Below are 22,971 nucleotides of genomic sequence, written 5' to 3'. Positions count from 1 at the left end.
AGGCTTGGGCAAAAAATGCACGAGTAAACTGAACCCTTAAGCATTCACAGGCGTGTGCTAACCCATACAGAGAGAGACCATTGGATACGCCAGGATGGAAAATGACCTCTGCTAAACATACTACCCTGCCTCACAACAACCACCCCCTTCCCATCCCTTCTCCACCTCCACTCACTTTAGACCTATATAAGCCAGGCAGGTGAGGGCATTTGTCAACATTACTAGCAGACACACCCCATCAATCATCTACCCAGGAACCTGCACCCACTCTTACTGGGCCTCCCTCCCTGCCTGGGCTCAACTCCCTCCCTGCCTGGGCTCAACTTCCTCCCAGATCTGCTCTCTCTCTCATTGAGGCAGCATACCACAACATCCATGCTCTAGCAAGCTGGAGAGGGACATAAACATAATTGTGTTATGGTTATGTCTTTATGGCTCCTCCTAACATATTGGGGCAGCCGACAGACTATAAAAATACTGGACATTTGGGCTTGCATAAAAGCATGACCCACATACCTGTGCCTTGCTGTGTGTTTTTGGTCCCCAGATGCTAACACACTGTCTGTGACAGCTTGGTAACAGTGTGTGTGTGTGTGTGTGTGTGTGTGTGTGTGTGTGTGTGTGTGTGCGTGCCTGGGAGACATGGTATTAGCCTTGCGGTTACATGCAGATGTGTAGTCTGCTCTGATGGTGCAATTTTCCAAGTCTTCCTGGTGCACAGACCCGAAATGGACAATTCTATGAGCATAACTGACCTCAATTTATGACATTAAGCAGGGGCTCAAGCTCCAGGCCAAGCGTAGAAGGCACTCTGGGCCTGAGACATCGCCACCAGACACTAACAGGCTGCAGGTGCTACAATGTATGACCTGTCTAATTGAGAATGGCCAGAATCTAGAACAGAAAGAGATCCAGTATGAATTGAAATATACTAGATTGATTGACTGTGTTATAAAAGACAGTATCTCATATCAACTCCATTTATCTGTTGTAATTGTGGTGGGTTGTAGAACATTTCTACATCTAAAGGAGAGTCAGAAAAACTTGGCAACAGACACCATTCTCCCACTGGTATTAGACTCCACTTTATCAATGTTTATCAATGCTAACAATGTTAGCTTACAATACAGTCAATTCTAAGGGAGAGACTGGAACAGGATTCTCCTGATGGGGGACAGCCAATGATACCAGTGCTATGTCTCCCACAGGACAACCAACAGTCTTATTTCTAGAGAGGTGGAACAGAGAAGGACAACATGAGCATTGGTCCAAAGCCTGTAGTTAATCTAATTAAATGGACTAACAGAGCTCCTCAAGGAGTTTTGAATTTAATGCATTCCCACTGTCAAAGATCAATTAGTCAACTCTGAACCAAGATCACAAATAGTGTAACCTAGTGTCTGCTTGTCTGCATCTGAATAAACCCACAATTTAATCTATTTTCTAACCCAAGACACAAAGCCATTATGGGAGTTCAGTCAACACAATTAGAGACTGGGGGAGCACATCAACATGTCCGCATGCAGCCCGAAGCTCGTGCATCATATGAGGGATCTGTACTCTTATGAATCCTTTTGTGATGTGTACCCAGACCTCATTTTCCTCTGTTTTCAGTAATGGAAATGTGAATGTGTCCGGATGGAGCTGATTAAGTTGTTTCTAGGAAGGAAGGCTCATGTGTATTTCTTAGAGAGGGCTTGTCATTAATCATTCAGCTGGTACCGTACATACTCTGACACCTCACTTTAACCACTCACCACGGACGGCAAATGTTTTATAGCCCAGTGTATTTACATTTCTAATGGCCACCTGGTTGCTGTACAGTATTAAAGCAGGATGGATGAAGAGAGGGAAGGAGTGTGCCTGACATTATCTTACTCATCTAAAGGGTGAAACATAAATCTACCCTCTGTGATTCTGTTGGGATGAGGATATGTAAGCCAGGTGTGGTGCCGGACCAAGGACCAAGCATCTCCATGGCATCTCTTTCTCTCTCTCTCTCTCTCTCTCTCTCTCTCTCTCTCTCTCCCTCACACTCTCTCTCATGCTCTCTCTCACGCTCTCTCTCACGCTCTCTCTCTTTCACTCTCTCTCTCACGCTCTCTCTCACGCTCTCTCTTTCACTCTCTCTCTCACGCTCTCTCACACTCTCTCACTTTTATCTCTCTCACACAGTCCTAATAAAGCTAGTTCACTTTTCCATGTGTTGGATGCACCACTATTGTACTGTAAGATACTGCATATGCCCTACTGTGTTCACTCACGTCATGACTCGTGTTCTAGAGATGTCAAGGTTACGTTAAGTCTTAGTGCAGCATCTTATTCATGACTGGCGGTGGAGAAGCTTAGACATGCATTTGATGCTTGTGCATGTAGGGGCTCAATCTAAGCATGTCAGTCATGGGTTGTACTACAAGTTTACTAAAGCCCAGTACTATGTCATTATTCATTTTCAATCACTTCATCTAGGGTTTAAAAATGTGAGTGGTCGTTTCAAGTGTATGCAATTAGCTTTCCCTAAAACAGCCCGTAATCTCCCTGTTATGCATCCTACTCCAGAAAGACAGGCACAACCGTCCATGGAGCAGACAGGTAGGAAAAGCCTTCTGTTCTGGTAGGCTCTAGCTGCTGTCATGGAAACCGCAGCTGTGCCATGGGGAGGGAGTGCAATGGGAGTGATACAATAGGGGCCATGTAACCATTCAGAAGGCCTTGTGATAAACATAAGCACTAAAAACTGCTATGTAACAGGTTAGGGGCTTCATTGGTTTTACTTTTAAGAGACTCTCTGGGTTTTCCAATTGGGTTCCTAAGTTGTTTTTGATTCTGCCTTTTTCATTATGCGAATCCCATTGTAATGGTTTGCTATGGTCAAAATACCATTATATGACGTATCTAACTGTCTCTCCTCTGTCTTTCTCTCCACAACAGCTTGACATGATGTAAACAATGGGAAGACACAAAGTTAGAGGAAAATTAACTAAAAGAGGAGTCTTTCTTTAATTCTCCATCAAGACCAATCAAATGAACAGTTGACCTAATTGACCTAATATACTGTATTTACTTGTATATACCTTTATGCAGCCTACAATGAGGATAGGTCTATGCTGAACAGTTAAAATAGCAGATACCAAAGTCTAATTTTAACATTTCCATTGGCATATCTTTGAAGGGTGTTTCTACGAACAGTCTTTGATCTCGATTGAAGTATGAAAGGCGAAAGCTGATAGAGAAACTGAATTCCAATTGGATGGGCCTCCCCAAACAGATAAGGATCACAGGGGATGAAAACTAATGCCATTTCCCTCAGTCAATGAATCCCCATCCCTCTGTCCTCACACTATTTGATCTTCCTCGCAAGGCAGCCTAATTAATAATAAATATTAATATTCCACTTGGTTATCTCTCTCTAGAAAGCTGCTGGTGACGTACTAACAAACATGCCAGCAGATTTTAATTTATTTCGTCAGTTCAGCAAATATATTTATTTCAATTATAGCCATATCAAATCCAGTGCAAATTAACAAGATTTTGTTTAACTTAATTTGGCACACAGCACATGCCACTAGCAATGACAGAAAACACAAGGACAGGGTGTGTTAGATATGGCTCACTGACTCAAGAGGGGAAGAGATGTGTGACAACTCAGCAGCCCAACAGAGACCAGTCTAAATCTGGGCCTCGCAAAGATCAATCCCTCATAATAATACAAAATATCAATTAAGCCCAGCTCCTGTGAATGTGGCTACATGTATTTATTTTCTTTCAGTCTTCGGACTTGGAGACATCCCAGTTGACGTGATGGCCTTGTGGTGTTAAGGTGGTGTGAAGATGCTGTAGCCTGTTTAGTATGCCAGCCAGGGCATGGGTCCAACCACAACAACAAGACTCAGACTGATGATTGGACCAAACCTGAAGTGACACGCTAGTCACAGAGCCCTCAGCTGCTGCTGGGTGACGTGGGAACTGGGAATACGTGTTGGCAGGTGGCAGTCTCAGTCTCAATGCTCATTACTGCCAGTCCTGACTGAGGGGAGGACAGCTCTTTTTCACTGGTGGAACCGACCACCCCATGACATCTGGGCCAGCCAGGCACACAACGACATTACTGGGATGCCACAGGTATGTCACATGGGAGACACATTTCTAATGTTACACACTCAGTGCCATTGAATCACCACACAGACAGTCTAAGGACGGACATGTCATAACTAGTATCCGGGCCACTTGCTTGACGGTCAATAACTGTGATCAATAACCATGGATACATGTATCTGTAATTAGACTAAGACAGACTGGGTGTAGCCTCCATCTGGCTCTGGGGAAACAGATACTGAATAGAAAAATGATCAAATAATAACAGTGACTCAGTCAGTGAATGGCCCCAGCAGAGAACAGCGCAGTAGTTCTTTTAACAGGGTCCCGAGCCGCTCCTGTGTCCTCTCCTTTCAGATGTGCCTGATATGAAAGGGATCAGTGGGCCTGGGCTCCACAGCCCTCATTAGGGTCAGTGGAGGATAGTGTGGAGATCAATGTTATGTTGATGCTACGTGGTGCATGCAGTGTGCCATTCCACTGAGAAACTGGAAATCATTACCATACAGATCCCATTACTCTTACTCCAGCTTCTCTAACTCCACACATGGTACAGTGGCATCGGTACAGATGGACCTATTGCCAGCCCAGCAACCCCTCTTGACAATTAGGAGATGAGGAAGAGTTGAAGATTAATGAGGATTGGGAATAAGGGAAGGATTATAACCCAAATTGCTAAATACAGTGGCTTGCAAAAGTATTCACCCCCCCTTTGCATTTTTCATATTTTGTTGCCTTACAACCTGGAATAAACATGTATTTTTTTTGGGGGGGGGGTTGTATCATTTGATTTACACAACATGCCTACCACTTTGAAGATGTTAAAAAAAAAAATTGGTGAAACAAACAAGAAATAAGACAAAAAGACTGAATACTTGAGCGTGCATAACTATTTACCCCCCCAAAGTCATTACTTTGTAGAGCCACCTTTTGCAGCAATTACAGCTGCAAGTCTCTTGGGGTATGTCTCCATAAGCTTGGCACATCTAGCCATTGGGATTTTTGTCCATTCTTCAAGGAAAAACTGCTCCAGCTCCTTCAAGTTGGATGGGTTCTGCTGGTGTAGAGCAATATTTAAGTCATATCACAGATTCTCAATTGGATTGAGGTCTGGGCTTTGACTAGGCAATTCCAAAACATTTAAATGTTTCGCTTAAACCACTCGAGTGTTGCTTTAGCAGTATGCTTATTGTCCTGCTGGAAGGTGAACCTCTGTCCCAGTCTCAAATCTCTGGAAGACTGAAACAGGTTTCCCTCAAGAATCTTCCTTCCAAATTTTTGGGGAGTCTCCCACATGCCTTTTGGCGAACCCCAAACGCGTTTGCTCTTCCGTAAAGCCCAGCTCTGTGGAGACAACGGCTTAAAGTGGTCCTATGGACAGATACTCCAATCTCCGCTGTGGAGCTTTGCAACTCCTTCAGGGTTATCTTTGGTCTCTTTGTTGCCGTTCTGATTAATGCCCTCCTTGCCTGGTCCATGAGTTTTGGTGGGTGGCCTTCTCTTGGCAGGTTTGTTGTGGTGACATATTCTTTCCATTTTTTATAACAGATTTAATGGTGCTCCGTAGGATGTTTTATAACCTAACCCTTATCTGTACTTCTCCCTGACCTGTTTAGTGAGCTCCTTGGTCTTCATGATGCCGCTTGCTTGGTGGTTTCCCTTGCTTAGTGGTGTTGCAGACTCTGGGGCCTTTCAGTACAGGTGTATATAGACTAAGACGTTTTGACACTTACATTGCACACAGGTGGACTTTAACTAATTATGTGACTTTTGAAGGTAATTGGTTGCATAGCAATAGGGGACTCTCAATGAATCCATCCTAATTGAGGTGAAGAGGGGAGTAGGCCTAATAGTTTGCTGATGAAATGTCTTTCTAAAGTAAATTATGTATCATTTTCATCAACATACATTGCACACATTTTTTTATAATTACACTGTATGTCTTAAAAATATTGTTCTAATGATTACCCTTACAAAAATGAATTTGTTTGCGGAAAATTTGCTGCAAACTAAATAGTGTGCCACAGAATGTTGCCAGAAGTTTGCAAATGTTTGCCACTCGTGGTGAATTTGTCACCCATTTTGTTTTCTGAAAGACAATTCTCTCAAGATTCAATTTGAACTTGTGGCAAACCTGTGGCAACAAGTTCAAACACCAGTAACCACTGATGACTAGTGATGGGCATTCCGGCTCTTTTCAGTGAGCCGACTCTTTTGGCTCCCAAACAGCTCTTTAAAAAATATGTTTTGTATTTTTTCAAGTCAAACAGTTTGCGATAGTTTGACTACGATTGGTGTTAAAACAATTCTAATTAAATTATTAAATGAAATCATACTCTACCTTAACCACAATGTATTTAAAAATGCATTGGTTTATATGAAAAAGAACGCTATTAATCATTTGCATTTAAAGTATAACTTTTTAATGTATATAAACAAAGTGCATATAAATGTAACCATTCAAAACAAATACAATCTGAACAACATAATAATAGAATATTGCACCATATCAAAGAAAAATAAATAACAATGTGCAAAACTGCAGCATCCCACTTAAAACATTAAACTGGTCCCTTTTCTCTCTCTTCTTTATTGCCATGTTATAACCAGCAGCAGACAGCAATGCTGACCATATTTAGCTTTTATGAGAGATTTGCATTCAGAAATGTAAGCTGCCTCACTTTTTTCTCAGTAATTATTTGTCCCGTTTTCGAGAAGACCCTCTCAGAGGGAACAGATGTGGCCACTATGCAGTCTCTCCCTGTCATTACTTTAGTAAGACGTGGGTAGACAGAGGCCTTGTTCTTCCACCAGCTCAAAGGATCTGCAGATATTTGGACCGGACCTCCATTATGGCATCTGCTGAGGGATTGCTTCGTGCTGCATCCCCAGTTGCTCTCTCATCAAACAGCATCCAAACAGCGGATGTTAGTGGCACTACTGCTGGTGCTTCTGCTCCATCTGATCCCTCTTCTTCCTGTTGCCCTGGTGCCTGAGCCAGCTGACTGCTGGGGCTGTCCCTCCCTGCTGCTGAGGTTATTCTTTGAAGAGCCTCATCAATTGCTCTGGCATCACTGGAGGCTAAGTTCTTAAACCTGGTGTCAAGTGCAGCGAATTCTGATAGCACGTGATTATATTCCATTCTGTGGAACATTCTGTCCATTAATGAACATAGGGTGTCCATCAACTCTGTCACATTTGCTTCTCTCTGGCAGCTGGCTGTGATTTTTCTCTGTATATATCAATGATGTTGCTCTTGCTGCGGGCGCTTCCCTGATCCACCTCTACGCAACCGACACCATTCTATATACTTCCGGCCCGTCCTTGGACACTGTGCTATCTAACCTCCAAACAAGCTTCAATGCCATACAACACTCCTTCCGTGGCCTCCAACTGCTCTTAAACGCTAGTAAAACCAAATGCATGCTTTTCAACCGTTCGCTGCCTGCACCCGCACGCCTGACCAGCATCACCACCCTGGATGGTTCCGACCTTGAATATGTGGACATCTATAAGTACCTAGGTGTCTGGCTAGACTGTAAACTCTCCTTCCAGACTCATATCAAACATCTCCAATCGAAAATCAAATCAAGAGTCGGCTTTCTATTCCGCAACAAAGCCTCCTTCACTCACGCTGCCAAACTTACCCTAGTAAAACTGACTATCCTACCGATCCTCGACTTCGGCGATGTCATCTACAAAATTGCTTCCAACACTCTACTCAGCAAACTGGATGCAGTTTATCACAGTGCCATCCGTTTTGTCACTAAAGCACCTTATACCACCCACCACTGCGACTTGTATGCTCTAGTCGGCTGGCCCTCGCTACATATGAGTCGCCAGATCCACTGGCTCCAGGTCATCTACAAGTCCATGCTAGGTAAAGCTCCGCCTTATCTCAGTTCACTGGTCACGATAGCAACACCCATCAATAGCACGCGCTCCAGCAGGTGTATCTCACTGATCATCCCTAAAGCCAAGACCTCATTTGGACACCTTTCGTTCCAGTTCTCTGCTGCCTGTGAAATTGCAAAAATCGCTGAAGTTGGAGACTTTTATCTCCCTCACCAACTTCAAACATCTGCTATCTGAGCAGCTAACCGATCGCTGCAGCTGTACATAGTCTATCGGTAAATAGCCAACCCATTTTTACCTACCTCATCCCCATACTGTTTTTATTTATTTACTTTTCTGCTCTTTTGCACACCAATATCTCTACCTGTACATGACCATCTGATCATTTATCACTCCAGTGTTAATCTGCAAAATTGTAATTATTCACCTTCCTCCTCATGCCTTTTGCACACAATGTATATAGACTCCCCTTTTTTCCCTACTGTGTTATTGACTTGTTAATTGTTTACTCCATGTGTAACTCTGTGTTGTCTGTTCACACTGCTATGCTTTATCTTGGCCAGGTCGCAGTCGCAAATGAGAACTTGTTCTCAACTAGCCTACCTGGTTAAATAAAGGTGAAATAAAAAAATTTAAAAAAATAAAAAATTTGCTGCAGACCCTTATACAGGAGTATCATTTTTGATGCTGTCACAGAGCTGAAAAGAGAGAACAGTAACTTTAGTTCAGGTTTATGTTTGGTCTACTGATACTACATTCTCATCTACTGCTCATATACATATATAATACTGGATTAAATAATGATGTAGTAATAACTGCTTACTGTACCTCTCTCCACTGATCTCCGCAGTGCCCTGCTCAAAAGGTTTCCAGGACTCTGCACACCTCCTCCACCAACTCCCATTCCTCTTGGGCATCAACAGGTGCATTGACAATGGCCAGGGTAGAGATGATGGCATCATTTGACTCAAGAAACCGCTTCAACATAAAACATGTTGAATTCCACCTTGTAGTGCAGTCTTGTTTAGGCCTCAGCTCAGCCATCCCCATCTGGCGTTGTGTAGACTTTAGTTTTTCAGCACCTACTGTTCTTCTGTGGAAATATTCCACAGCTGCTTTCACTTTGTCCACAGTGGGCTTCATCACCTTCAGAGCATCTCTTACAATCAGGTTGATTGTCTGGGCAAGACATGGAATATGGGTCCATTTAAACATCTTCATGGCTTTGGTTATGTTAGCTGCATTGTTGCTAACACAACAGACCACTTTTCCATCTACTTGCCATTCTCAGGCCACTCTCATCAGTTCCTCTGCCAAGTTCTCTGAGGTGTGTCTGTCACTGAACTCAAAGCAGTCCAGAAGACAGCTAGACATCGAAAGATCTTCAATGAAGTGACATGTAACTGACATGTAAGAAGTGGTTACCCTTGATGTCCAGCAGTCAGTGGTAAGGCAAACTGCAGTAGCTTTTTGACCTATATTATTATTATTTATTTTTTTCGTTCTTTGAATTAGTTAGTTATATTCATTTAAATCTTTTGATCATTCATATCTTAATCTTTTCATAATAATAATAAATAGATTCGGCTCTTCTGATATGCGAGCCAGCTCCCAACGTTCATCTACAAGAGTTGGCTCTTAGAGATCTGTTGGAAATCTGTTGGAAAACGGAAGCCAAGCAATCTAGCTTGCTACCTAACAAAGTTGTCCAGTGAGTGAGTAACTTATTAATTAAGCTTCCCAATCAACTTTAACATTTTATTAGCTAAATGATGCCTAGTTAGCAATATCATGTTTTATGGGATAGGGTGAAAAACATTTTGTTGATACCAGTTTCAATCTGTCAGTGCCACTGAAATCAAATCAAATGTTATTTATCACAAGCGCCAAATACAACAGGTGAAAACATTAACGTGAAATGCTTACTTACAAGCCCTTAACCAACAGTGCAGTTTTAAGAAAATAAAAGTTAAGGAAATAATTATTAAATAAATGTAAGTAAAAAAAGTAACACAATAAAATAACAAAAACAAGGCTATATACAGGGGTTACTGGTACCGAGTCAATGTGCGGGGGTACAGGTTAGTCGAGGTAAGTATGGGTAAAGTGACTATGCATAGATAATAAACAGCGAGTAGCAGCAGCGTAAAAAATAAATAAAGGGGGTCAATGCGAATAGTCCGGGCAGCCATTTGATTAATTATTCAGCAGTCTTATGGCTTGTGGGTAGAAGCTGTTAAGGAAGCCTTTTGGACCTAGACTTGGTGCTCTGGTACCGCTTGCTGTGCGGTAGCAGAGAGAACAGTCTGTGACTATGGTGGCTGGAGTCTTTGAAAATTTCTAGGTCCTTCCTCTGACACCACCTGGTAAAGAGGTCCTGAAATGGGAGGAAGCTTGGCCCCGGTGATGTAATGGGCCGTTCGTACTACCCTCTGTAGCGCCTTACGGTCAGATGCCGAGCAGTTATGCTCTTGATGGTGCAGCTGTATAAATTTTTGAGGATCTGGGGACCAATACCAAATCTTTTCGGTCTCCTGAGGGGGAATAGGCATTATTGTGCCCTCTTCACGACTGTACTGGTGTGTTTGGACCATGATAGTTTGTTGGTAATGTGGACACCAAGGAACTTGAAGCTCCTTTGCCCACGATCAGCTCCTTTGTCTTGCTTATGCTGAGGGAGAGGTTGCTGTACTGGCAGTCTCTGACCTCCACCCTATAGGCTGTCTCATCGTTGTCGGTGATCAGCACTGTTGTGTCGTCAGCAAACTTAATGATAGTGTTGGAGTCGTGCTTGGCCACGCAGTTGTGGGTGAACAGGGAGTACAGGAGGGGACTAAGCATGCACCCCTCAGGGGCCCCTGTGTTGAGGATCAGCATAGCAGATGTGTTGTTGCCTACTCTTATCACCTGGGGGTCCAGGATCCAGTTGCAGAGGGTGGTGTATAGTCCCTGGGTCCTTAGCTTAGTGATGAGCTTTAGGGGCACTATGTTGTTGAAAGCTGAGCTGTAGTCAATGAACAGAATTCTCAGATAGGTGTTCCTTTTGTGCAGGTGGGAAATGGCAGTGTGGAGTGTAATTGAGATTCCGTCATCTGTGGATCTGTTGGGGCGGTATTAGAATGGGTCTAGGGTTTCTGGGATAATGGTGTTGATGTGAGCTATGACCAGGGTCATGACTACAGACGTGAGTACTACGGGGCAGTAGTCATTTAGGCATGTTACCTTGGTGTTCTTGGACACAGGGACTATGGTGGTCTGCTTGAAATATGTAGGTATTACAGACTCAGTCAGGGAGAGGTTGAAAATGTCAGTGAAGACACTTGCCAGCTGGTCCGCTCATGTTCTGAGTGCATGTCCATGCTGTGAGTACACTTACTAGCTCATATTTTTGCACAATTTGCACAATTTTTGGCTAATTAATGATTTCCCTTAAATCTTATTTTCTTAGGTGAATACATTGCTGTCTTTATACCAATACACATGTCGATATGCTACTGTCACGGTTTAGCTAGCAGAGCAGCTAAGGTAGCAATAAAATGAGCTGATTTAAAAAAAACTTCCCTTCTGCAGTACCCTTTCCCTACCTGTGGTGTTGTTAAAGGCTGGGAGGAGGATGCATCAACATCCTGGAAATATGTGTGGTGTAGTCACTCAACACTTGTGTGTGATACATTTGTGTATTCTCTTCAAGATTGAGAAGGTAAGCAAATGCATGTATTCTCAAATGTAGCCCATACATTCATTCTTTGTAACAATTAGATCTTTAATTTCTTTAAACTAATAGCAGCTAGCTCATCTTGATCATGTTGTTCCTTCTCTCATTCTAGAAGCAATCAGTTACAAGGCAAAAATACAGATTGAGTCCTTCAATCAAACTGAGGACAGAGAAATGTGTCTGGCAGACTGAAAACTGTGAACGGTAAGTAAGAAACGTTATGAATTATGAATTTTATAGTCATTCATGTTAAATAGGTTGTCCTGTCATAATTAGGTAGCTAGCTAATGTAGCTAGCTAAGTATGTCATTTAGAAATGTGGGTGAAACTATTCCTTAAAATGTCCCCCTTAGTGGTTAAGGCTAGCATTTAAGAGCGTTGGGCCAGTAACCAAAAGGTTGCTGGTTGAAATCCCTGCGGCAGTAAGGTGGAAGAATTTGCTGTTCTGCCCCTTGAGCAAGGCAGTTAACCCCCAACAACAACAACTGTTCCCCGGGTGCCAAAGACGTGGATGTCGATTAAGGCAGCCAACCCCCATCTCTCTTATTCAGAGGGGTTGGGTTAAATGCGGAAGACACGTTTCGGTTAAATGCATTCAGTTGTACAACTGACTGGGTACCCCCTTTCTCTTTTGCAGTGGAGGAGTTAGACCAGGAAACCACAGGAGGTTGGTGGGACCTTAATTGGGGAGGACGGGTTCATGGTGATGGCTGGAGTGGAAGAATATGAAAGACTTACACACAGTGAGTATTCTGTAAATGCCACCTTTTTTTATACACGAGGGAAGGTCCTCGGGACACACGTGGATAGGACTGTGGACACACCAAGCGACACAAAGCTTTAGCCGGGTCTTGCCAGGTACATGTTGAAAGCATTGTTGTCTATTTTGAAAACTGATTGTTAAAAGGAATTTTTAATTGATTGAATACTTTGTGCTCGAGAGGACAGCCCAGATGACTGAGTTGTTGAAGAACAACCTTTTGCTTACAAACAAAGTTGCAGATTACATGAAGTAGACTGCGATCCAGTGGGCTCAGAGGACAAGACAGTCGAAATAGTTTGAGGATTTGCGTCTGCTGGATACACCAGGCATGGTGGGTTTAATTGTTTACAAAAGCATTAGACTTGAATATGATTCTGTTTGCTGTGATTTACTAGCCTGGCTGAGGCGACCCACGGGTCTCAGTGCAGGGAGAGGAGGCTGTTTTTTTAATGCGCTCATAAATTGTGCGACAGGGTTTGGGTTTTTTCCTTGGGTTGAGACCTCCCATTGTTTGGATTTGAATATCCAACCATTGTAATACAAGGGGGCGGCGTTCGGGTTTGAGTGTGGCTGTACATGCGGGTGTTTGAGTGAGAAAGACACAGAGGAGAGTCAACCAGTAAAAGCACAGCCCCCTTCATTATTGTCGCATTGAGCCGAAAATATCAAAGAGCCATTCCAGACTGAAGTCAGGAGGACTTTGAAAGTTAGGTGTTAGCCAGACTAATGATGAACTGCAATGAAAAAGTAATTGCTTCGATGCCTCGGGGAAACTCACTAAGAACTGGATCGCTGTCTTCAAGGACAAAAAAATATTGCAGGCCCAAGATCTTCTCTTTGAAGTGCAGGCATGGTTAGAAATGACCCTCCTGGTGGTGCCTCAGATACTCATTAATGTTTTGCCTGAAACAATCAAGTTATTCACTAACCATTCTTCTCTCCACATACACAAGGTGACATCGCTTTAAGACTTGATGGAAGGAGCAAGTGCTGTAAGTCTGGCAGAAAGACCCACCTTCGAAGAGACCAGAACGTCCTTCATTGACTTGCGGTCTGGACGTTTAAATAGTGGATAGGCATAGGGAGATAGATGGTGAAATTAGATGATAGCATTTGTAAACCTTGAATGAAAGGAACAGCTTACCAAAATTGGTTAAACGCACACACCAAGACATTGTTATGTAATTGAACCTATGAGCCTAAGCCCCCAATGAATGGAAGATGTGGGCATCAAACAGGGATTGGGTGTTTATATTGATGTTGAAGTGTAAATGGTTATTTAGTATACAAAAATAAATGGTGTGAGATGGCATTGTCAGTGTGTCTCCAAGCTTTGCACAAGTTCTCATATTCTAAAATCGAATGATTTCTATCTAACAGGATGGGACCAACATGGTTGAGTAACTGCACCAGGCGGAGGTGACCAGATCCTACCCATTTGTGTTAGCTCTTGGGGACAATTGTCTCTGCTCACACGTGTTTACAGTCATTAGTGGACAGGCATTGGAGCATGGTACATTGCTTGGGGTGTTTCAAGTCCTATTATGTGTTGGATATCAACTTTTATACAGACCCCAGTATATCAGGAACAGAATCCCCCGCAGTTAGACTGTTGAAAGCAGGGGTGGAAGTACGGTCCGGCGTCCAGTAAAATAAATATTGGGGGTATACTGTACCGGTAAAACATGAGCCTATCACAATGAATACAACATGCCCAAAAAACTTAAGGCTATTAGGCCATTATTTATTATTAATGCATGTCAGCCACATGAAACATTAGGGAATTGACTGGAAACTGGGTGGTATACGCTTCAAATTGAGTTGTGGTTTGAGGAGAACACTTACATTTTGTCAAGGCAGAGATGAGTGGCAGAGATGCTCTCGACAAGGCAGAGATGAGTGGCCGAGACCGAGGCACACATGGATAACAGTGGATGCATCAATTCAGGCTACATGTGTAGGCCTAATAACAATAGCAGAACTACAACATTACACTACAAGTACAGTGCGTTGCGAAAGTATTCGGCCCCCTTGAACTTTGCGACCTTTTGCCACATTTCAGGCTTCAAACATAAAGATATAAAACTGTATTTTTTTGTGAAGAATCAACAACAAGTGGGACACAATCATGAAGTGGAACGACATTTATTGGATATTTCAAACTTTAACAAATCAAAAACTGAAAAATTGGGCATGCAAAATTATTCAGCCCCCTTAAGTTAATACTTTGTAGCGCCTCCTTTTCCTGCGATTACAGCTGTAAGTCGCTTGGGGTATGTCTCTATCAGTTTTGCACATTGAGAGACTGAAATGTTTTCCCATTCCTCCTTGCAAAACAGCTCGAGCTCAGTGAGGTTGGATGGGGAGCATTTGTGAACAGCAGTTTTCAGTTCTTTCCACAGATTCTTGATTGGATTCAGGTCGACTTTGACTTGGCCATTCTAACACCTGGATATGTTTATTTTTGAACCATTCCATTGTAGATTTTGCTTTAGGTTTTGGATCATTGTCTTGTTGGAAGACAAATCTCTGTCCCAGTCTCAGGTCTTTTGCAGACTCCATCAGGTTCTCTTCCAGAATGGTCCTGTATTTCGCTTCATCCATCTTCCCATCAATTTTAACCATCTTCCCTGTCCCTGTTGAAGAAAAGCAGGCCCAAACCATGATGCTGCCACCACCATGTTTGACAGTGGGGATGGTGTGTTCAGGGTGATGAGCTGTGTTGCTTTTACGCCAAACATAACGTTTTGCATTGTTGCCAAAAAGTTCAATTTTGGTTTCATCTGACCAGAGCACCTTCTTCCACATGTTTGGTGTGTCTCCCAGGTGGCTTGTGGCAAACTTTAAACGACACTTTTTATGGATATCTTTAAGAAATGGCTTTCTTCTTGCCACTCTTCCATAATGGCCAAATTTGTGCAATATACGACTGATTGTTGTCCTATGGACAGAGTCTCCCACCTCAGCTGTAGATCTCTGCAGTTCATCCAGAGTGATCATGGGCCTCTTGGCTGCATCTCTGATCAGTCTTCTCCTTGTATGAGCTGAAAGTTTAGAGGGACAGCCAGGTCTTGGTAGATTTGCAGTGGTCTGATACTCCTTCCATTTCAATATTATCGCTTGCACAGTGCTCCTTGGGATGTTTAAAGCTTGGGAAATCTTTTTGTATCCAAATCCGGCTTTAAACTTCTTCACAACAGTATCTCGGACCTGCCTGGTGTGTTCCTTGTTCTTCATGATGCTCTCTGCGCTTTTAACGGACCTCTGAGACTATCACAGTGCAGGTGCATTTATACGGAGACTTGATTACACACAGGTGGATTGTAATTATCATCATTAGTCATTTAGGTCAACATTGGATCATTCAGAGATCCTCACTGAACTTCTGGAGAGAGTTTGCTGCACTGAAAGTAAAGGGGCTGAATAATTTTGCACGCTCAATTTTTCCGTTTTTGATTTGTTAAAAAAGTTTGAAATATCCAATAAATGTCGTTCCACTTCATGATTGTGTCCCACTTGTTGTTGATTCTTCACAAAAAAAAAATACAGTTTTATATCTTCATGTTTGAAGCCTGAAATGTGGCAAAAGGTCGCAAAGTTCAAGGGGGCCGAATACTTTCGCAAGGCACTGTAAGTGTTTTGTAACAGATGTCAATTTCCATTCATCAAATTGCGGGTGCACAGTTCACTGTTGAGGTTTGGATGCTGAAATGATTTTGTGAGTGAACGAATGTGCTCGAGTAGCCTGCAGGAGCGCCTTTGTTTTACAATCAGATGAAAACATCATGACTGGTTGTGTTAATGCCACATTAAAAGGCAGAGGCGCCGTCTCCATAAGGCTATGGGAAGCTAAGGTTTCCCTAAAATAAATTGCAAATATTATATAGCCTAATTAGCTTACTCCTGTCTATACAGAAATAAATACAATCATTCAAAATAGGCTACTACACCAGAAAGCATGATTTGGCCACAGAGCATCATTAGCCTCTTTAAAAAAGTTGTGGATTGTTTTAAATCCCATAGCCTACAGTCAGATGGCCAGTGGCGGTTCTAGCTTGTATGGCTCCCTGTGCGAACCCCCCCACCAAAATAAAAAGCACCATTCTGCACTAACTGTAATTTTTATTCAGACATTTGGAACACAAAAATAATCATAATGAAACAGAATGTAGTATATAACTACAAATAAAAGTTAGTGTAATAATTTGATTCTATTTCCCTATTGCTAACAAAAAAAACACAAATAAAACTAAATTGCACGAATCCTATATCACACACATACACAACTAGAATACACTTATAAAGAAGAGAACCTGTGTATTGCACTTCAAACAAGAAACACAAACTAAATTGCACAACTGCCATCTAAACCCTGACATTTCTTGCCTTCCTTGATGCAAAGTCATCAATTACATCATCATAAGAAATCTGCCCAGCAATTGCATGGTTAATACTAATGACAGCAAGGCCACTAAGGCATTCCTGTGACATGGTGGACCTCAGGTAGAATTTGATGAGCTTTGAAAAGCTCCACTCTGCTTCAGCTACGGTCACTGGAAGAGGAAGACAAATTCTGAGAGCAGTCCACAAATTTGGATAAATTTCGAAAAGATCCCTTTCATGTATAAATATCAGCAGCTCGAGCAGGGTCATGGTCTTCGATGGCAAGTAGTGGTGCAACAGATCACAAAACTCATAGTTCGGATCGGATCACGGTTTTGAGTCACGGATTGGATATTTTTTCCAGATCAGAAAAAGAGGGAGACAAATAACTTTGCTTTCCATTTATTACTTAAATAACACTTAAAAACAAGGAACTTTTCAATGTTTAAATAAAATCATAAAATATTCAATACTCAATTGTTAAATTAAAGCCAATGTAAACAGATTTTTGGATATAAATATGAACTTTATCGAACAAAACATACATGTAGTGTGTAACAAAGTCCTATGAGTGTCATCTGATGAAGATCAAAGGTTAGTGATTCATTTTATCTTTATTTCTGCTTTTTGTGACTGCTCTCTTTGGCTAGATAAATGGCTGTGTTTTTCTGTGACTAGGTGCTGACCTAACATAATCGTTTGGTGTGCTTTCATCGTAAAACCTTTTTGAAATCTGACACTGTGGCTGGATTTACAACAAGTTTATCTTTAAAATGGTGTAAAATATTTGTATGTTTGAGGAATTTTAATTATGGGAAGTTTTAGGTGGTACCTCACTTGGTCCTCTGCAAACTAGTTGTGTCCGAATTCTGTCAGTCAGAACTGAAGGCCTGTCAGCAGGGTCTGTAGACAGTGATTCATCCTCAGCAGCAGAATTTGATGGGGATGCTGCTACAGGCATTTCTAATGGAGAGCACATGGGTATTAGTTTACACACGTTATTCACATTATTTGTAGTGGTGGAACATCCCACATACAGTGGGGCAAAAAAGTATTTAGTCAGCCACCAATTGTGCAAGTTCTCACACTTAAAAAGATGAGGCCTGTGATTTTCATCATAGGTACACTTCAACTATGACAGACAAAATGAGAGAAAAAAAATGCATCCAAAGAACACCATACCTACTGTGAGGCATGGGGGTGGAAACATCATGCTTTGGGGCTGTTTTTCTGCAAAGGGACCAGGACGACTGATCCGTGTAAAGGAAAGAATGAATGGGGCCATGTATCGTGAGATTTTGAGTGAAAACCTCCTTCCATCCGCAAGGGCATTGAAGATGAAACGTGGCTGGGTCTTTCAGCATGACAATGATCCCAAACACACCGCCCGGGCAACAAAGGAATGGCTTCCTAAGAAGCATTTCAAGGTCTTGGAGTGGCCTAGCCAGTCTCCAGATCTCAACCCCATAGAAAATCTTTGGAAGGAGTTGAAAGTCTGTGTTGCCCAGCAACAGCCCCAAAACATCACTGCTCTAGAGGAGATCTGCATGGAGGAATGGGCCAAAATACCAGCAACAGTGTGTGAAAACCTTGTGAAGACTGACAGAAAACATTTGACCTCTGTCTTGCAAACAAAGGGTATATAACAAATCAAATTGATTTGTCACATACACATGGTTAGCAGATGTTAATGCGAGTGTAGCGAAATGCAAAATATTGAGATAAACTTGTTATTGACCAAATACTTATTTTCCACCATAATTTGCAAATAAATTCATTAAAAAATCCTACAATGTGATTTTCTGGATTTTTTCCCCTTATTTTGTCTGTCATAGTTGAAGTGTACCTATAATGAAAATTACAGGCCTCTCATCTTTTTAAGTGGGAGAACATGCACAATTGGTGGCTGACTAAATACTTTTTTGCCCCACTGTACATAATAAAATTATCATTGTTACCTTACCTACAAAATGGAAACGTACAACTTTGCAAAAGGGAGAAAAAAAATTATATATAGGGATATACACATGTGTGTGTACCCACAAACACATGCGCGTGTGCACAAACACACCTGAAGAATCCTGCTGGGGAGAAGTGGAAGTGAATGGGTCTTCATCCTCATCCTCAGGCTTTGACAACATTTGTGAAGACACCTGTGTGGCTGAGGAGGTGGATGGTTCCTCATCCTGAGGCTCCGAGATAATTTCTGAAGAGGCCTGTGTGGCTGAGGTGGTAGATGGCTTCTCATCCTGGCCAGTGCCAGAGGGTGCTCCAAAATATTTCAGAAGTGCCCCTGAATTTGCATTGGAATACAGTATATGAGTGACACCCTAAATCCATTTGTTGCACAATTAAATATACATGTCATTATGCACAATTTATCAAACTTTCAGAATCGGAACCAAATGAACCATACAACATCCTTGGCCAATTCTAGGCATAAGACACCCCAAAAGACGCAATATATCACAAAAGATACAAGATATCAGCATAATATATACGTCATAAGATGGCCTACAGCATTGGAAATTCCCCTTACTGAGCTCAGGACCTAGTCAACACAATACAATGTGCATATTCACCTTTATGATGTCACCTCAATGAAAGTGAACCAAATCAATGGTGTGCTAGTTAGGTTGTAATCGTTTTGCTGCAGGTTACACACATCATCATGATGAAACTGTGTGAAATTATATCCAATGATATGTAAGCTCGTTGGACAGAAAATGGAATATTGTCACCCTATGTGTAATAGCATAGCAAGCAACAGACTAACAAACATAAGTGTTATACGAGCCTACTTCATTACATGCATAATATTATACACATAAAGAGATGACATAGCTGCATACCTTTTATCTTTTGAGTGTTTCTCCTCTTCTTTCCTCTTTTTCCTAAACTGGGCACCTGATGGCTTAGACCTTTTCTTATCCAGTTGTGTTGATTTGGCACTGAGCATCAATACATTACCCATCCCCCAACACCGTCAACCAAGAGTCAAAACTAAACCAGTTCACCTTGGTGGTGTGCAGACTGGTTTTATATTATTTTTAACGATTTCCGACAAACCAGAAAAAAATAACAATATGTCTGTGAAACTATATATTCACAGTATTATGAATGAATTGTGGTTTATTTGGTAGCATTTCGTAGACTAACTCAATGAATGGATGAGCCATGAGTGTCTCTCTGATTCAGAGGGGTTGGGTTAAATGCAGAATGCATTCAGTTGTGCAACTGACTAGGTATCCCCTTTGTTTTAATATCTTTAAATATGTGTATGATTAACATATATAATGACATGTTTTGTTCAAGCTGGGCTGAAGCACATTCCTCTACCCTTTCAACCTATCACAAATATTTATTTTAAATAGAAATGCTACATTTTGGAAATTGTGAAAAGTGCTTTAAGTAATGACAGTCATTAGTCCATGTCCTTAGTAGAGTGACCTTCAAACGTAATATTTTACACTTGTTAACTGTGTAAAAATGTTTTGACTCTACCCAAATATAGAACATTATGTGTGCTGTCACCTAAGATACTGTAGCTGAAGTGTGTCAGTGAATATCTATGGATTTGCTCTGGCACAGTCTGATAGACAGATCTGTGTTGATACCACTTAGGACAGTGTAACACACACACATGCTTTGTTTTTATCAGATTGCAATCTGAGTGTGCACATCAAGTTCAGCTGTTTGGACTGTTTTGTTCATGAAATAATATAAATACATGTTAAGATTTCATAAGATATGATTGATTGTTATCTTATGAAATAACACATACTTAGACAATAAGGCTTTGTTTCAATGTGCTATTTAAAAAAAATATATATTATTGTACATTGTGGACAATTCTCTGATGTGATGTATTTTCTGAAATGCAGGCAAAACAAATTAATTAATCAACACTGTACCTTGATTGTGTGTAGGAAAGGGAGGGGCTGGGATGGTAGAGAAACAAAAATGTGTAAGCAAAATTAATTGCTTTCAGTGTCCTGATTTAGTTTGTTTCAATGCATGCATTCAACAAGCGTTGACAAAGGACTTCCACAGGGCTGCCATCTCCAAAGTTCACTAAAAAGGCAATAGTTCTGAACTGGGTTTGTTTTTGTTTGTAATTCATAACATTGTTAATTATCTTTTAAACTTCCAATGGGTGAAATCTATTGCTCAGTTATCACTTGGCTCATGTAAATAATTATCTAGTTGCCCCTTTAAACATCCTAAGGTCAACATCCCCAAAGTTTTCCAATTTCTCTCATGTAAATGTTGAAGCTACATAAAAACATTAACTAAACAATTTATTTGAGAAATATCCAGTCTTTACTCTTTTCTTCATTACCATGCTGATGATTATTGTACAAATGTTCAGTATATTTACCACATTTAATATTTAAGTTTTTTTCTCAGAGAACTAAGTTATGTGATTTGGTTAATGTACATAACAACATTGAAATGTTAACACACAGTAACCAAAACCGGATCTAATTAGCATATTCATATGGAGTTTGGAGCAAATCTGCAAAATGTTCACCACAAGTTTCCCAGAATTGTTTGCCAGTAGTTCGCAAGTTACAACAGATTGCCACAAAGCTAATTTAAAATGTGAAAATATGAGTATGCAGCAAATTTGTGACAAACTGGCCAAAGGTTTGCCACAACTGTTGCCATAAGGCTGCCTTTTGGGGGTTTGTATCACTAATGTGTATTTTGCTTTGTTTAAAGCTATAACCTCTCTTGCATCACTGGCAAAGGAGGGAACATCTCACCAGAGGACTGGTTCGCACCATGCTGTCCAAACTCCCGAGGTTGTAAACTTTACCAAAAGAGACACTTCTATCAGTTTTACTGTCTCGTTTTCTAAAAATGTTTAGGCAACTCCTAGAGCAAACATTACAACAACGCCACATGCATCAGGGGTGTAATCATTACGCCGATTATGTTGCTACAAAACGTTTTGCAACAGAAATCGTTAACTCCAAACAGAAAACGCAAACGACAGTTTCTATTGGACAAATTCTGGTAAGTCCCTCCCCGTTTCGTTCCATTTGCGCTGTTTGCATCCATTTGGTTCTTAAACGGTAAACGGTTTCCGTGATGAATACACCCCAGGCGAGCGTAATTGTAAAATATAGTGATAATAAAAACGAAGTTCTGATGACAACAAAACGTTTGCAAAAATTATGCAAGTATCACATTCTAAACAGTGCCATATATGCCCACTGTACGTTTTCGACAGTGTTACTACAACACATGATGTGATTAAAAAGTAGCAACATCAAAGTGTAAACTCACCTAAACCAGGTACAAATGTGTTGAGAAATAGGCATAATACAGCTACTGGGAATGGCATGTATGGAATAGCTGCACGCAAAGGTCCTTTCTTCTCTCTTACTTGGACCACAACTCCACTGGTCGAAGAAGTAACTCCCTTCTCATTCATTTCGGTGTCTTTTTGGTCCATGTTGAGCGTAAACAGGCAAAGTGTGAAATATGTATTACTGTTGATTCTCTATCTCTCAAAGACTCCCTTCCGCAACACAGGAAGAGCACACCTCTCCAAAAATGACCAACTGCATGAAGTGGACTGTGTGCACGTAAGCTGCGCGCAAGCACTTTCGCAAACGAAAGGTTCTTTTTAAACGGCTCTTTTTGTTGGGAAACGAATCGCATCCGTGAAAGAGCCGTTCATTTGGCTCACTGATTTGCGTACTGCTACTGCTGCCTTTTGAGCGCGAGACATTTCATGTATATATTATAAAAAACATTATCTGAAGATGGTAAATCCTCACTGCGGGAGCAAAAGGTAGTGTTTTTGCAAGCGATTTCATTTCGCCATGTACATTTTTTTTTAATTTTAACTCACATTTCACAATCTGACATAACGGTATGCAACTTTTTATTGTTTACATTAGACTGTTTATATTTTTCATATTTTTTAGCACTGTGCTACTGAACAAAGAGGCGTTCATAAGGTAAACGGAGCCAAAAGATCCGGCTCACCAAAAAAACTAGGAATGCTCATCACTAACAAGCACTGAGCATCTGCTCCCTTGCACAGTTTAACTATTTATTATTTATTTATTTTTATTCAACATTTATTTAACTCGGCAAGTCAGTTAAGAACAAATTCTCATTTACAATGACTGCCTACCAAAAG

At 41.3% G+C, this 22,971-nt stretch overlaps 1 protein-coding gene across 2 annotated transcripts in view; it reads right to left on the bottom strand.

The window, feature by feature from the left end:
• The window catches only part of LOC112250336 (protein stum homolog), a 34,328-nt gene extending 11,807 nt beyond the window's left edge, over positions 1-22,521 (bottom strand). Inside the window, exon 1 of one of the 2 annotated variants that reach the window (XM_024420400.2) lies at positions 22,107-22,521. In XM_024420400.2, the coding sequence (XP_024276168.1) occupies positions 22,107-22,275 (169 nt within the window). In that variant the 5' untranslated portion in view covers positions 22,276-22,521. The remainder of the gene's footprint in view (positions 1-22,106) is intronic. The other variant, XM_024420399.2, reaches the window with a different exon arrangement.
• Positions 22,522-22,971: the final 450 nt, after the last annotated feature.

The sequence above is a fragment of the Oncorhynchus tshawytscha genome, linkage group LG05 (assembly GCF_018296145.1).
Source record: "Oncorhynchus tshawytscha isolate Ot180627B linkage group LG05, Otsh_v2.0, whole genome shotgun sequence".
In the NCBI taxonomy this organism is placed as follows: domain Eukaryota; kingdom Metazoa; phylum Chordata; class Actinopteri; order Salmoniformes; family Salmonidae; genus Oncorhynchus; species Oncorhynchus tshawytscha.
The sequence above is the reverse complement of the archived record's forward strand: the minus strand, read 5'-3'. Positions and strand labels throughout refer to the sequence as shown.